General features: G+C 49.3%; 1 protein-coding gene across 1 annotated transcript in view; it reads left to right on the forward strand.

The window, feature by feature from the left end:
• The window catches only part of ULK2 (unc-51 like autophagy activating kinase 2), a 146,717-nt gene that overhangs the window by 101,976 nt on the left and 30,306 nt on the right, over positions 1-14,435 (forward strand). The window contains exons 17-19 of the mRNA XM_087702817.1: positions 820-900; positions 8,000-8,289; positions 12,735-12,931. Of these exons, the coding sequence (XP_087558943.1) occupies positions 820-900; positions 8,000-8,289; positions 12,735-12,931 (568 nt within the window). The remainder of the gene's footprint in view (positions 1-819; positions 901-7,999; positions 8,290-12,734; positions 12,932-14,435) is intronic.

The following is a 14,435-nucleotide window of genomic DNA, read 5'->3' on the forward strand; positions in this document are numbered from 1 at the left end:
TAAGTCTAACTGCTATTGCTATTAATAACCATGTTACTAATTTAACAACTGCAGTGTTTCACTTAACAATCAGATATGCCTGCCTGCCGGTCTATCTGCCTGCCTGCCTGTTTGTCTGTGTATTTATCTGCCTGTCTGTCTATCTGTCTGCCTGCCTGTCTCTCTGTCTATTTGCCTGTCTGTTTGTCTGCCTGCCTGCCTGTCTGTTTATCTGTCTGTCTCTGTCTGCCTGCCTACCTGTCTCTCTATTTATCTGCCTGCCTGCCTTCCTGTCTCTCTGTCTATTTGCCTGCCTGTCTGTCTGTCTGTCTGTCTGCCTTCTTGTCTGTCTGTCTATCTGTCTGTCTATCTGTCTGTCTCTGTCTATCTGCCTGTCTGTCTTGTCTGCCTGCCTTCCTGTCTGTCTATTTGTCTGTATGTATGTCTGTCTATCTGCCTGCCTGCCTTCCTGTCTGTCTATTTGTCTGTCTGTATGTCTATTTGTGTCTGTCTGTCTCTGTCTGTCTATCTTCCTGCCTGTCTGTCTATCTGTCTGCCTCTGACTGTCTATCTGCCTGCCTGCCTTCCTGTCTATTTGTCTGCCTGTCTGTCTATTTGTCTGTCTGCCTGCCTGCCTGTCTGTCACCCTGCCTGCCTGTCTGTCTTTTTATCTGTCTGTCATAAAATGGGACAAAACTCACTTAACAAACGTCTCACTTAACATCAGAAATCTTAGCTTCAGTTGTGGCTCTAAGTCAAAGACTACCTGTATTTGCATTTTTGTGGGGGGAAAACAAACTCGACAATTTCTTTATTTCCTCCCCTCTCCCCCCCCCCCAGTTGGTACCATACCTGAGCAACTTGGGCATTGCTGTTGCGGGCAGCTGCAAGGGCACGAAATAAGGGGCCGAAGCTCTTCAGGTGAGCCGTTTCTATTTTTCGTCCTGTTTCCCCACCCAATCCGAGTTTTAAGGGAGAGTTTTTTGTCTGCTGTGAAGAAGGTACAAAGCCTCAAAGATCCCTTTTGCTCGGGAATTTTGAAGCCTTCCCAATCAAGCACGTTCAGGAAGCTGGTGGTGATAATTTGACTGCTTAAGAGGCAGAGGGCAAGGAATTGTTAGACGACAGGCCAGTTCTGTTCTGGGTTTCCAAGGCTCTGGGTGCTCCGTTTGGTAAGAGACGGGAGGGATGGAGAATTATCTCCAAGGCTTTCAGGAACCAAGTCATTGGTACGTCCACCAGTGTTATGTGAGAAAGAGAGAGAAAGAGATGAGATGAGATGGAGAGGGGAGAGAGAGATGAAAAATGATGGGTGGATGGAGAGAGGGGTAGGTGGGTGGGAAAAGATGATGGATGGATGAGAGAAAAGGAAGGATGGATGGATGGACAGATGAGAAGATGATGGATGGATGGATGACAAAAGACGATAGATGGGTGGATGGATAGATTGACGGGTGGGTGGGTGGGTGATGGATTGATCAACAGAGATGATGGATGGATGGATGGATGGAAAAAGAGGAATAGATATGTAGATGGTTAGGTGGATGGATGGATGGAGAGAGGGGTGGGTGGGTGGATGGGAAAAGATGATGGATGGATAGATAGATGAGAGAAAAGGATGGATGGATGGATGAATAGACAGGTGAGAAGATGATGGATGGATGGATGCCAAGATTGAAGAGCATCCGGCGACTTCAGCTAGTCCAGAACGCGGCCGCGCGAGTGATCATGGGCGCACCACGGTTCGCCCATATAACACCAATCCTCCGTGAGCTGCGCTGGCTACCTGTTGATCGTCGGGTGCACTTCAAGGTCTTACTTACCACCTATAAAGCGCTCCATGGTAGTGGATCTGACTATTTGAGAGACCGCCTCCTGCCAATTACCTCCCTGCGTCCCATCAGATCGCACAGAGTAGGCCTCCTCCGAATTCCATCCGCCAGCCAGTGCCGACTGGCGACTACGCGGAGGAGAGCCTTCTCAGTTGCAGCTCCGACATTATGGAACAACCTCCCCGTGGAGATCCGTACCCTCACCACAGTCCAGGCCTTCCGCACAGCCCTCAAGAACTGGCTATCCCGTCAGGCCTGGGGATAGGATTACACTAACCCCGCCCGAACGTTGAGTGAATGTTGTGTTTTTACGATTAATTTTCTTTTTATCACGATTCTTTTCTTTTTAAGTCTTGTCTCGCACTCCCTTCCCTTATTGTTGTAAGCCGCCCTGAGTCCCCTCAGGGAAAAGGGCGGCATATAAATTTCCAATAAAATGAAAAAATAAAATAAAATAAAATAAAATGAAAAAAATGATGGGTGGATGGATAGATAGACGGGTGGGTGGAAGATGGATGGAGCAACAGAGGGAGATGATGGATGGATAGATAGATGGATGGATTGATAGAGAAAGAGATGGATAGATATGTAGGTGGGTGGGTGGATGGATGGATGACAAAAGGTGATAGATGGGTGGCTGGATAGATTGACAGACGAGTGGGTGGGTGGATGATCGATGGATCAACAGAGATGATGGATGGATGGATGGATGGAAAAAGAGGGATAGATATGTGGATGGATGGGTGGAGAGAGGGATGGGTGGGTGGATACATAGATGGGTGGATGATGGATGGATCAACAGAGGGATGATGCATGGATGGGTGGAGAGAGAAAGAGACGAATAGATATGTAGATGGATAGGTAGGTGGGTGGGTGGGTGGATGGACAGAGAGAGATTATGGATAGATGGACGGAGACAGACAGATAGAGAGGGAAACCTACCTACCTACCTATAGGCTAGGTGGAGACTGACTGACTGATTGCAGCTAGGTAATCCTTGCTAGAACAGGGCTTCTCTAGGCATCCCATCTCTATCTCTATACGACTGAAGTGCCATAGAGGAGAGAGGGAGAGGGAGGGAGAGAGAGAGAGAGAGAGAGGTCAGTAAATGGAATGGGGTGATGGAGATTTCTTCCCTGGCCTGACGTTGTCTTCCTGGGCCCCACATGTGCTTGGATGCCGGTCAGATGCTTTCTGTGCGCATGGCCCGTTGAGAAGGACTTGTGAGGACAAGTCTCAGCCGTCACCCAATTGGCCTGGAATGAAAAGCTCCCTGAGACTCTGCGAGGGCTTTGTTCTCGTCCCTTTGTAGCTCATGAAAGGCTTCCTTTGAGCCACTCGGGTGACCTGGGATGACCAGAGCTTTCTTCCCCTCTTGGTCCTCCTCCCCCTCCCTCCCTCCCTCCAGTGGCGGATGGTTTTTCTCACCACGCTCATTATGCCTTCCTTCAGCGGGTGGCTTGAAAAGAACGGGTTGGTACAAGCAGCAGATGGGAAGGACTCTCCTCTCCGTGATCCCCAGCCAGTATGGTTGAAGATAGTTAAGGAACTGGAAGCTAAAACATAGAGAACAGTTGCAAGAATTGGGTCTAGTCTAATGAAAAGAAGGGCCAGGGGAGACATGATGGTGGTGTCAGTTGAGAAGTTTTGTCTGACCCATCGCGACCCCATGGACCACGTTCCTCCAGGCCTTCCTGTCCTCTCCCATCCTCTGGAGTCCATTGAAGCTCACGCCGGCTGCTTCAGTGACTCCATCCAGCCCCCTCCTTCTCTGTCGTCCCCTTCTTCTTCTTTTGCCCTCCATCGTTCCCAGCATGAGCCTCTTCTCCAGGGAGTCCTTCCTTCCTTCTCCTTAGGTGGCCAAAGCCTTTGAGTTTCCTCTTCAGGATTTAGGACCTTCTAAAGACCAGTCAGGGTGGATCTCCTCTAGGACTGACCGGGTGGATCTCCTCTAGGACTGACCGGTTGGATGGCCTTGCAGTCCAAGGGACTCAATGCAGGAGTCTTCTCCAGCACCAGAGTTCAAAGGCCTCCATTCTTTGGCACTCAACCTTCCTTATGGTCCAACCTTCACAGCCATCCATTGCAACTGGGAAATCTATAGCCTTGACTAGGCTCACTTTTGTTGGCAGGGGGATGTCTTTGCTTTTTAGGATGATGTCTACATTTGCCATCGCTTTCCTCCCCAGGAGCAAGTGTCTTTTAATTTCTTGGCTGCAGTCCCCCATCTGCGGTGATCTTGGAGCCCAGGAAAATAGCAATAGCAGTTAGACTTCTATACCGCTTCATAGGGCTTTCAGCCCTCTCTAAGTGGTTTACAGAGTCAGCATTTTGCCCCCAACAACAATCCGGGTCCTCATTTTACCCACCTCGGAAGGATGGAAGGCTGAGTCAACCTTGAGCCGGTGAGATTTGAACCGCTGAACTGCAGATAGCAGTCAGCTGAAGTGGCCTGCAGTACTGCACTCTAACCACTGCGCCACCTCGGTCACTCCCTCGGTCACTAAAATCAGTCACTCCCTCCCTTTGTTCCCCAGCTATTTGCCAGGAATTGAGAGGGCCGGATGCCATGATCTTAGTCTTCTTAATGTTGAGTTTCAAGCCAACTTTTGCACTCTCCTCCTTCACCCGTATCAAGAAGCTCTTTAGTTCCTCTTCACTTTCTGCCTTAGAGTGGCATCGTCTGCATATCTTGAGATTGTTGATATTTCTCCCAGCAATCTTAATTCCAATTTTTGATTATCCAGCCCCGCCCTTTCTCATGATGTACTCCATATAAATAAATATGTTAAATAAGCAGGGCGACAGTATACAGCCTTGCCGGACTCCTTTCCCAATTTTGAACCAATCAGTGGTTCCATGTCCAGTTCTCACTGTTGCTGGGAGACATGATAGCAGTCTTCCAATATTTGCGGGGCTGCCCCAAAGAAGAAAAAGGGGGTCAGCTTATTCTCCGAAGCAGGACAAGAAGCAACGGATGGAAACTATTCAAGGAGAGAAGCAACCGGGAACTAAATAGAAACTTCCTAACAGTGAGGACAATTAACCAGTGGGACAGCTTGCCACCAGAAGTTGAGACTAGACTTATCTGAAATGGCAGGGCTCTCCTGCTTGAGCAGGGGTCTGGATTAGGAGACCTTCATGGTCCCTTCCAACTCTTTATTTATTCTATGTATGTATGTATGTATGGATGGATGGATGGATGGATGGATGGATGGATGGATGGATGGGAAGGAGGGGAGAGAAGGAAGGAAGGAAAGATGGGGAGGAGGAGGGAGGGAAGGAAAGAGGGAAGAAAGGATGGAAAGATGGGGAGGAAAGATGATGGGAGGAAGGAAGGTAAATGGATGGAAATTAATCAAGGAGAGAAGCAACCGGGAACTAAATAGAAACTTCCTAACAGTGAGGACAATTAACCAGTGGAACAGCTTGCCACCAGAAGTTGAGACTAGACTTATCTGAAATGGCAGGGCTCTCCTGCTTGAGCAGGGGGCTGGATTAGGAGAACTTCAAGGTCCCTTCCAACTCTTTATTCTATGGATGGATGGATGGATGGATGGGAAGGAGGGGAGAGAAGGAAGGAAGGAAAGATGGGGAGGAGGAGGGAGGGAAGGAAAGAGGGAAGAAAGGATGGAAAGATGGGGAGGAAAGATGGGGGGGAGGAAGGAAGGTAAATGGATGGAAATTACTCAAGGATAGAAGCAACCGGGAACTAAATAGAAACTTCCTAACAGTGAGGACAATTAACCAGTGGAACAGCTTGCCACCAGAAGTTGAGACTAGACTTATCTGAAATGGCAGGGCTCTCCTGCTTGAGCAGGGGGCTGGATTAGCAGACCTTCAAGGTCCCTTCCAACTCTTTATTCTATGGATGGATGGATGGGAAGAAGGGAGGGAGAGAAGGAAGAAAAGGTGGGGAGGAGGAGGGTAGGAAGGAAAGGAAGGATGGAAAGATGGGGGGGGGAGGAAGGAAGGTAAATGGATGGAAATTAATCAAGGAGAGAAGCAACCTACAACTAAGAAAAAACTTCCTAGCAGTGAGGACAATGAACCAGTGGAACAGCTTGCCACCAGAAATTGTGTGTACTCCATTACTGGAGGTTTTTAAGAAGAGACTGGACAGCCATTTGTCTGTAATGATACAGACTCTCCTGCCTTAAAGCAGGGGGCTGGACTAGAAGACCTCCAAGGTCCCTTCCAACCCTGTTGTTCTGATTTATTCTGTCAATTCAAGTGCCTCTGGAAAGCACCTGTTCAAAGGAGCTGCTTTTAAAAAAAACATCTGGGCAAGACAGATGGTCTGTAGGGCTGTATGCATTACTCCCCCAGGTCCAAAAAGAAAAGGGGAAACGTGATCCTAGTTTGCTTTTGGGGGTGTCTCGGCAGGGATTTACCGGCTGAGGTTTGGAGACATGAACTGCCACAAATGTTAGTCTGGAAGAATAAAACTTCAGGTAAAGGGCAGAACACAATGTATTTTGAAATTTGGGACTTCAAGGTGGGTGGGCTTCAGCTCCCAGAATTCCCCAGCCAGAATGCTTTTAAATGGGTATACGTCAGTTGCCAAGCTGACTGGGGAATTCTGGATCTGGAAGTCCACCTATCTTAAAGCATATTAGCTGAGAATTCTGAGACTTGGAAGTCCACCAATTTTCAAGCATGCTGGATGGGGAATTCTGGGAGAGGAAATCTATCCACCTTAAAGCCTGCTGGCTGGGGGATTCTGGGAGTGCAAGTCCACCCCTCTTAAAGCATGATGGCTGAGGGATTCTGGGAGTGGAAGTCCTCCCCTCTTAAAGCATTCTGGCTGGGGGATTCTGGGAATAGAAGTCCACCCCTCTTAAAGCATGCTGGCTGGGGGATTCTGGGAGTGGAAGTCCACCCCTCTTAAAGCATGCTGGCTGGGGGATTCTGGGAGTGGAAGCCCTCCCCTCTCAAAGCATGCTGGCTGGGGAATTCTGGGAGTGGAAGTCCTCCCCTCTTAAAGCATTCTGGCTGGGGGATTCTGGGAATGGAAGTCCACCCATCTCAAAGCCTGCTGGCTGGGGAATTCTGGGAGTGGAAGTCCACCCATCTCAAAGCCTGCTGGCTGGGAAATTCTGGGAGTGGAAATCCACCCCTCTTAAAGCAGGCTGGCTGGGCAATTCTGGGAGTGGAAATCCACCCCTCTTAAAGCATTCTGGCTGGGGGATTCTGGGAATGGAAGTCCACCCATCTCAAAGCCTGCTGGCTGGGGAATTCTGGGAGTGGAAGTCCACCCATCTCAAAGCCTGCTGGCTGGGAAATTCTGGGAGTGGAAGTCCACCCCTCTTAAAGCCTGCTGGCTGGGGGATTCTGGGAGTGGAAGTCCACCCCTCTTAAAGCATGATGGCTGAGGGATTCTGGGAGTGGAAGTCCTCCCCTCTTAAAGCATTCTGGCTGGGGGATTCTGGGAATAGAAGTCCACCCCTCTTAAAGCATGCTGGCTGGGGGATTCTGGGAGTGGAAGTCCACCCCTCTTAAAGCATGCTGGCTGGGGAATTCTGGGAGTGGAAGTCCTCCCCTCTTAAAGCATTCTGGCTGGGGGATTCTGGGAATGGAAGTCCACCCATCTCAAAGCCTGCTGGCTGGGAAATTCTGGGAGTGGAAGTCCACCCCTCTTAAAGCCTGCTGGCTGGGGGATTCTGGGAGTGGAAGCCCACCTCTCATAAAGCATGTTGGCTGGGGGATTCTGGGAATGGAAGTCCACCCATCTCAAAGTCTGCTGGCTGGGGGATTCTGGGAGTGGAAGTCCTCCCCTCTTAAAGCCTGCTGGCTGGGGGATTCTGGGAGTGGAAGTCCACCCCTCTTAAAGCATGCTGGCTGGGGGATTCTGGGAGTGGAAGCCCACCTCTCATAAAGCATGTTGGCTGGGGGATTCTGGGAGTGGAAGTCCACCCATCTCAAAGTCTGCTGGCTGGGGAATTCTGGGAGTGGAAGTCCTCCCCTCTTAAAGCCTGCTGGCTGGGGGATTCTGGGAGTGGAAGTCCACCCCTCTTAAAGCAGGCTGGCTGGGGGATTCTGGGAGTGGAAGTCCACCCCTCTTAAAGCAGGCTGGCTGAGGAATTCTGGGAGCAAAAGGCCATTAACAGTTGCCAGGGCTGAAAAATGCAAGTCCGTGGTTGACCAGATGCCCCAAATCCCCTAATATTTCTCTTCCTCCCTGCCAGGTTCCTCGGCAACGCAGTCCCAGTCTCCACAGTCCCTCCTGTTGACAGGAGCTCGACTGCAAAACACGCCCACCCTGACGGACATTTACCAGAACAAGCAGAAGCTTCGGAAGCAGCATTCCGATCCCATCTGCCCATCCTACACAGGCTGCAGCTACGGCCATTCGCCCCAGCCCACCCGGCCGGTCAGTCTGGGGACCTCGCCCACCAAACACATGGGGACATCTCCAAGGAGCTCGGACTGGCCCTTCAAAACTCCCCTGCCGACTATCATTGGCTCCCCCACAAAGGTGAGTGTGAGAAGATGCTGTGCAGATTAGCAGTTTGGTTCCATGGTGAAGGCACAAGCAGGGGACCGTGAATTCTAGCCCATCCTTAGTTATGAAAGCCAACTGGGTGACTCTGGGCCAATCACCAGGAGATGGGGAGTTCTAGTCCTGCTTTAGGCACGAAAGCCAGCTAGGTTGTTAGGTAAGCTCCCCGTTGGGAGAGCGAGTACATTCAGCGAAGCGTTGGGAGAGTTGTGTTGGAGAACACACAAACCAGCATACAGAGTCACTGCAGTTTAAATAGGCTTTTACTTTCGTGGAAATAGAAGTATCAGAGTCCATCAAACAGTCCAAGTCATACACGGATAATTCAGTCAGTCATCAACGTCTTTCAGTTAAGGGATAATCCAAACTAACATAGTCAAGTATCATAATCAGTTCGGTACACAAAGTTTGCTAACAGTTGCAAAACTTACAATAGCTCACGGCACTTTCTAACAGCCAGCTTCCAAAACACTCAGATCAGATCAGCCCAGCATCTAACGAACAGAGAGCTAACAGTCGTTCTGGCTCCCTCTTATGGCCGATTGAGGGAAAACAGCAACCAATCACATTTACAGTATGATTTAAAGAAACAGGTACAGCATTGTTACATGATTTATATATTGCCAACCCAACAGTTAGATTATATTCCTAACATGGGTGACTTTGGGCCAATCACCAGGAGACTATGAGTTGCAGTCCTGCCCTCGAGTAGAAGTCAGCAGAGTAACTTTGAGCCAATCACTGGGAGACAGTCAGTTCTAGTCTGAACTTAGGCATGAAAGCCAGCTGGGTGACTTTGGGCCAATCACCAGGAGACTGTGAGTTCTAGTCCCTCCTTTAACATGAAAGCCAGCTGGGTGACTTTGGGCCAATCACCGGGAGACTGTGAGTTCTAGTCCCTCCTTTAACATGAAAGCCAGCTGGGTGACAGATGTTCATGGCTTTTGCCTCATTTTATGACTTTTCCCCCACCGTTGTTAAGCAAGTCACTGCAGTTATTAAGTGAATCGTGCAGTCATTGCACAACTCTGGCTTTTCCCATTGACTTTTGGCTTGTCAGACAGTCGCAGAAAGGGGATGGCATGGCCCTGGGACAGCCCAGCTCTCATAAATTCATGCCAGTTGCCAAGCGTCTAAATCTTGATCCCCTGGCTGCAGGGATGCTGCAGCCGTCATAAGAATGAACTGTTATAAATGGAAGACTACAAATGTAACTTCAAATGGTCACTAAAAGAACTGTTGTAGGTTGAGGACTACCTGTAATATCCGGCCTCATGGAAAACTGAAAGTAGCTAAGAACTCACTCTCTCCTGGTGATTGGTCCAAAATCACCCAGCCAGCTTTTATGCCTAAGGTGGGACTAGAACTCACAGTCTCCTGGTGATTGGCCCAAAGTCACTCAGATGGCTTTCATGCCTAAGGTGGGACTAGAACTCACAGTCTCCTGGTGATTGGCCCAAAGTCACTCAGATGGCTTTCATGCCTAAGGTGGGACTAGAACTCACAGTCTCCTGGTGATTGGCCCAAAGTCACTCAGATGGCTTTCATGCCTAAGGTGGGACTAGAACTCACAGTCTCCTGGTGATTGGCCCAAAGTCACTCAGATGGCTTTCATGCCTAAGGTGGGACTAGAACTCACAGTCTCCTGGTGATTGGCCCAAAGTCACTCAGATGGCTTTCATGCCTAAGGTGGGACTAGAACTCACTGTCTCCTGGTGATTGGCCCAAAGTCACCCAGATGGTTTTTATGCCTAAGGTGGAACTAGAACTCACTGTCTCCTGGTGATTGGTCCAAAGTCACCCAGATGGCTTTCATGCCTAAGGTGGAACTAGAACTCAGTGTCTCCTGGTGATTGGTCCAAAGTCACCCAGCCAGCTTTCATGCCTAAGGTGGGACTAGAACTCACTCTCTCCTGGTGATTGACCCAAAGTCACCCAGATGGCTTTCATGCCTAAGTGGGACTAGAACTCAGTGTCTCCTGGTGATTGACCCAAAGACACCCAGTCTGCTTTCATGCCTAAGGCGGGACTAGAACTCACTCTCTCCCGGTGATTGACCCAAAGTCACCCAGATGGCTTTAACGCGTAAGGTGGGACTAGAACTCACTCTCTCCTGGTGATTGACCCAAATTCACCCATGCCTAAGGTGGGACTAGAACTCACTGTCTCCTGGTGATTGGTCCAAAGTCACCCAGATGGCTTTCATGCCTAAGGTGGAACTAGAACTCACTGTCTCCTGGTGATTGACCCAAAGTCACCCAGATGGCTTTCATGCCTAAAGTGGGACTAGAACTCACAGTCTCCTGGTGATTGACCCAAAGTCACCCAATTGGCTTTCGTGACTTAAGGCGGTGCTGGAACTCTTGCCATCCCCTGGGTTGCCCCTTGGGAGACTAGCCTGCAGCTGCCAGGCTTAAAAGGCAAAGCAGGCAGGCCGGCAGGAAGCCAAGCATCTCCTCTCCCCACCCCCCACCCCTAAGACCCCTTCAGGGGATAGATAAGAAGGAACCAAGCCCTTAAAGAAACAAAGGAAAGAAAACTGAGTCACCTGACCCAGACAAAAGGGTTGGAGCACATGGGAAGCCCCTCCCCAAATCCCATCAGTCCTCCCCAGACTGTTGGAATCCATTCCCCAGAGGTAGCTGCAAGAGTTGGGAACTCAACTAAGCAAGGATTTTTTTGGGGGGGATAAAAGCCACCCACTCTTCAAGTGGTCCTTGGATCCAGACTCTGGCTAGTGCCCGACAGCCTCACTGAGAAGGATGTGGGTAAGTGTGGATGAGTGTGTGTGTGTGTGTGTGTGTGTGTAGGTGGGACAGAAAGCTAATGAAAGGGAGTAACCGAGTTGGAAGGGACCATGGAGGTCTTCTAGTCCAACCCCCTGCTAAAGCAGGGAACCCTTTACCATTTCAGACAAAGGGGTGTCCGATCTCATGATTAGAATAACAGACTTGGAAAGCACCTTGGAGATCTTCTAGTCCAGCCCCTGGTACAGGAGACCCTGTATCATTTCAGACATGGGGTTCTCCACTCTCTTCTTCGGAATTGGGCGGCATATAAATGTGTCTAATAAATAAAAAAATAGAATAAAGCCTCCAGTAATCATGGAGCACCCACAATTTCTGGTGGCAAGTTATTCCACTGGTTAAATGTTCTCACTGTCAGGAAATTCTCCCTTAGTTCCAGGTTGCTTCTGTCCTGGATTAGTTTCCACCCATTGCTTCTTGTTCTACCTTCTGGTGCCTTGGAGAATAGTTTGACTCCCTCTTCTTTGGGGCAACCCCTGAGATATTGGAAGGCTGCTATCATGTCTCCCCTGGTCCTTCTTTTCATTAAACTAGACCTACCCAGTTCCTGCAACCGTTCTTCATACGTTTTAGTCTCCAGTCCCCTAATCCTCTTTCTTGCTCTTCTCTGCACCCTTTCTAGAGTCTCAGCAACTTTTCTACATCTACGTGTGGCCTTACCAAGGCCTTATAAAGTGGCATTAACCCTTCACGTGATCTTGATTCTCTCCCTCTGTTGATGCAGCCTAGAACTGTGTTGGCTTTTTTGGCAGCTGCTGCACACGGCTGGCTCCTATTTAAATGGTTGTCCACCAGGACTCCAAGATAGCAATAGCAGTTAGACTTATATACCGCTTCATAGGGCTTTCAGCCCTCTAAACAGTTTACAGAGTCAGCATATCGCCCCCACAGTCTGGGTCCTCCTTTCACCCACCTCGGAAGGATGGAAGGCTGATTCAACCTTGAGCCGGTGAGATTAGAACCACTGAACTGCAGATAACAGTCAGCTGAAGTGGCCTGCAGTACTGCACCCTAACCACTGCGCCACCTCGGCTCATTAAGATCCCTCTCACAGTTGCCACCGTTACAGTGTACATTGTAATCAGCAAAGTTTTTGCTGCTATTTAAAATTCACTGGATCTCTGTCTATTCTAAAGAACTGGTTGTCCCTCCATGCTCTTTTGGGAAGTGGTTGAGTGTGGCTATTGACCAAAGCAGTGAGAGAGTGAATGAGTGACCATAAGCCACATGAGATGTGGGCCAGCGGCTTCAGAACTTAACGACCGTTTTTCACATGACCACTGCCGCATCTCCACAGTCACATGATCCAAATCCGGACGCTCAGCAACTGGCTCCTATTTGTGACGGTCCCGGAGTCACATGATCCCCTTTTTTGTGACATTCTGTCAAGCAAAGTCAAGGGGAACTCCAGATTCCCTTAACGACGGGGTGACTCGCTTAACAAATCCACGCCTCGCTGAACAACCAAATGGAGCAAAACTCGCTTTTCCAAAAAAAAAAAAAGTCTCGCTCAGCCACGGGAATGGTGGGCTCGTTTGTGGTCGTAGGTCGAGGACCATCTGTCATTTAAAATTCAGGAAGGCATCATTGATTCTCTTTATGCTTTTCCGATAGGCGACGGCTCCTTTCAAAATCCCCAAGACCCAAGCGTCTTCAAATTTGGTGGGCCTCATCAGCCGGCAGGCGCCCTCGGATCTCTTGCTGCCGCAGCCGAAGGACATGGGGGAAGTCAGAGATCTCGCGCCCTTCCACGCCGCGCAGAGTAGCGACAAGCAGGGGAGAGATCAACACAGCAAGACGGCTTTTGGCAGGTAACTCATCCGTGTCCTACATTCTACAGGAGGGGCTTTAATCTTGGCAACTTTAAGCCCGGAGGACTTCAAGTCCCAGAATTCCCCAGCCAGCAACTTTAAGCCTATAGGACTTGAAGTCTATAGGAGTTGAAGTCCTCCAGGCTTAAAGTTGCTGGCTGGGGAATTCTGGGAGTTGAAGTCCTATAGGCTTAAAGTGGCTGGCTGGGGAATTCTGGGAGTTGAAGTCCTCTAGGCTTAAAAGTTGCTGGCTGGGGAATTCTGGGAGTTGAAGTCCTCTAGGCTTAAAAGTTGCTGGCTGGGGAATTCTGGGAATTGAAGTCCTACAGGCTTAAAGTGGCTGGCTGGGGAATTCTGGGAGTTGAACTCCTCAAGGCTTAAAGTGGCTGGGTGGGGAATTCTGGGAGTTGAAGTCCTACAGGCTTAAAAGTTTCTGGCTGGGGAATTCTGGGAATTGAAGTCCTCCAGGCTTAAAGTTGCTGGCTGGGGAATTCTGGGAGTTGAAGTCCTACAGACTTAAAGTGGCTGGCTGGGGAATTCTGGGAGTTGAACTCCTCAAGGCTTAAAGTGGCTGGCTGGGGAATTCTGGGAGTTGAACTCCTCAAGGCTTAAAGTTGTCACAGTTGGAGACCCCTGTTCTATAGCCCCTCAAGTTATGACCTTTTGTTTAGTGACCGTTCACTGAAAGGGACTTAACAGTCCTCGCGCTTATGACTTGTACCACCATCATCCCCCCATGGTGACGTGATCAAAATTTGAGCGCATGTATTTCAAACAATTGCGGAAACCCCCCAATTGCAACTTTCCCAGCCAGCTTCCAATAAGCGAAGTCAACGGGGGAAGATAGTTACACTTAATGACTGCATGGTTCACTTAACAATTGCAGGGGCTCGCTTAGCAACTTGTTAAAAAGTTGCAAATTGGATGTGATTCAGTTAATAGTCAGCTCGCTTAGCGACAGAAGTTGCACTCCTAATGTAGTCATAAATTTGAGGCCGGCCTGTTTTTATAATTTCGTACAGCTAGTCCTCAACTTACAACCATTTGCATAACGACCGTTCAGAGGTACAAGGGCACTGGGGAAAAAGTGACTTATGACCTTTTTTCGCACTTAATTGCTGTCGTCAGAATTCAGACGCTTGGCAACTGGTTCGTGTTTATGACGGCTGCGGAAGGTCACACCATCCTCTTTTTGCGACCCTTCCGACCAGCAAAGTCAACAGGGAAGCCAGATTCGCTTAACAACCTTGTGACTAACTTAACAACCGCACCGATTCACTTAACAACTCTTGCACAAATGTCCTAAAACGGGGCAAAACTCGCTTAACAACTCTCTTTATCAATGGAAATTTTTGGCTCAGTTATGGTTGCCAATGGAGGATTGCCTTTACCCCTTGATCCAAATGGCCCGTTATTTGCTTGCTATGTTTTAGGAGGCCAGGCAGATAGACTCCGTTTCACTGGTCTGAAGTACCAGGTGATGAGCAAACCATCACGGGGAAAA

This window comes from Thamnophis sirtalis, unplaced genomic scaffold (genome assembly GCF_051295495.1).
Source record: "Thamnophis sirtalis isolate CommonGarterSnake01/CBP01778 unplaced genomic scaffold, rThaSir2_p1.2 scaffold_17, whole genome shotgun sequence".
Taxonomy (NCBI): Eukaryota; Metazoa; Chordata; class Lepidosauria; order Squamata; family Natricidae; genus Thamnophis; species Thamnophis sirtalis.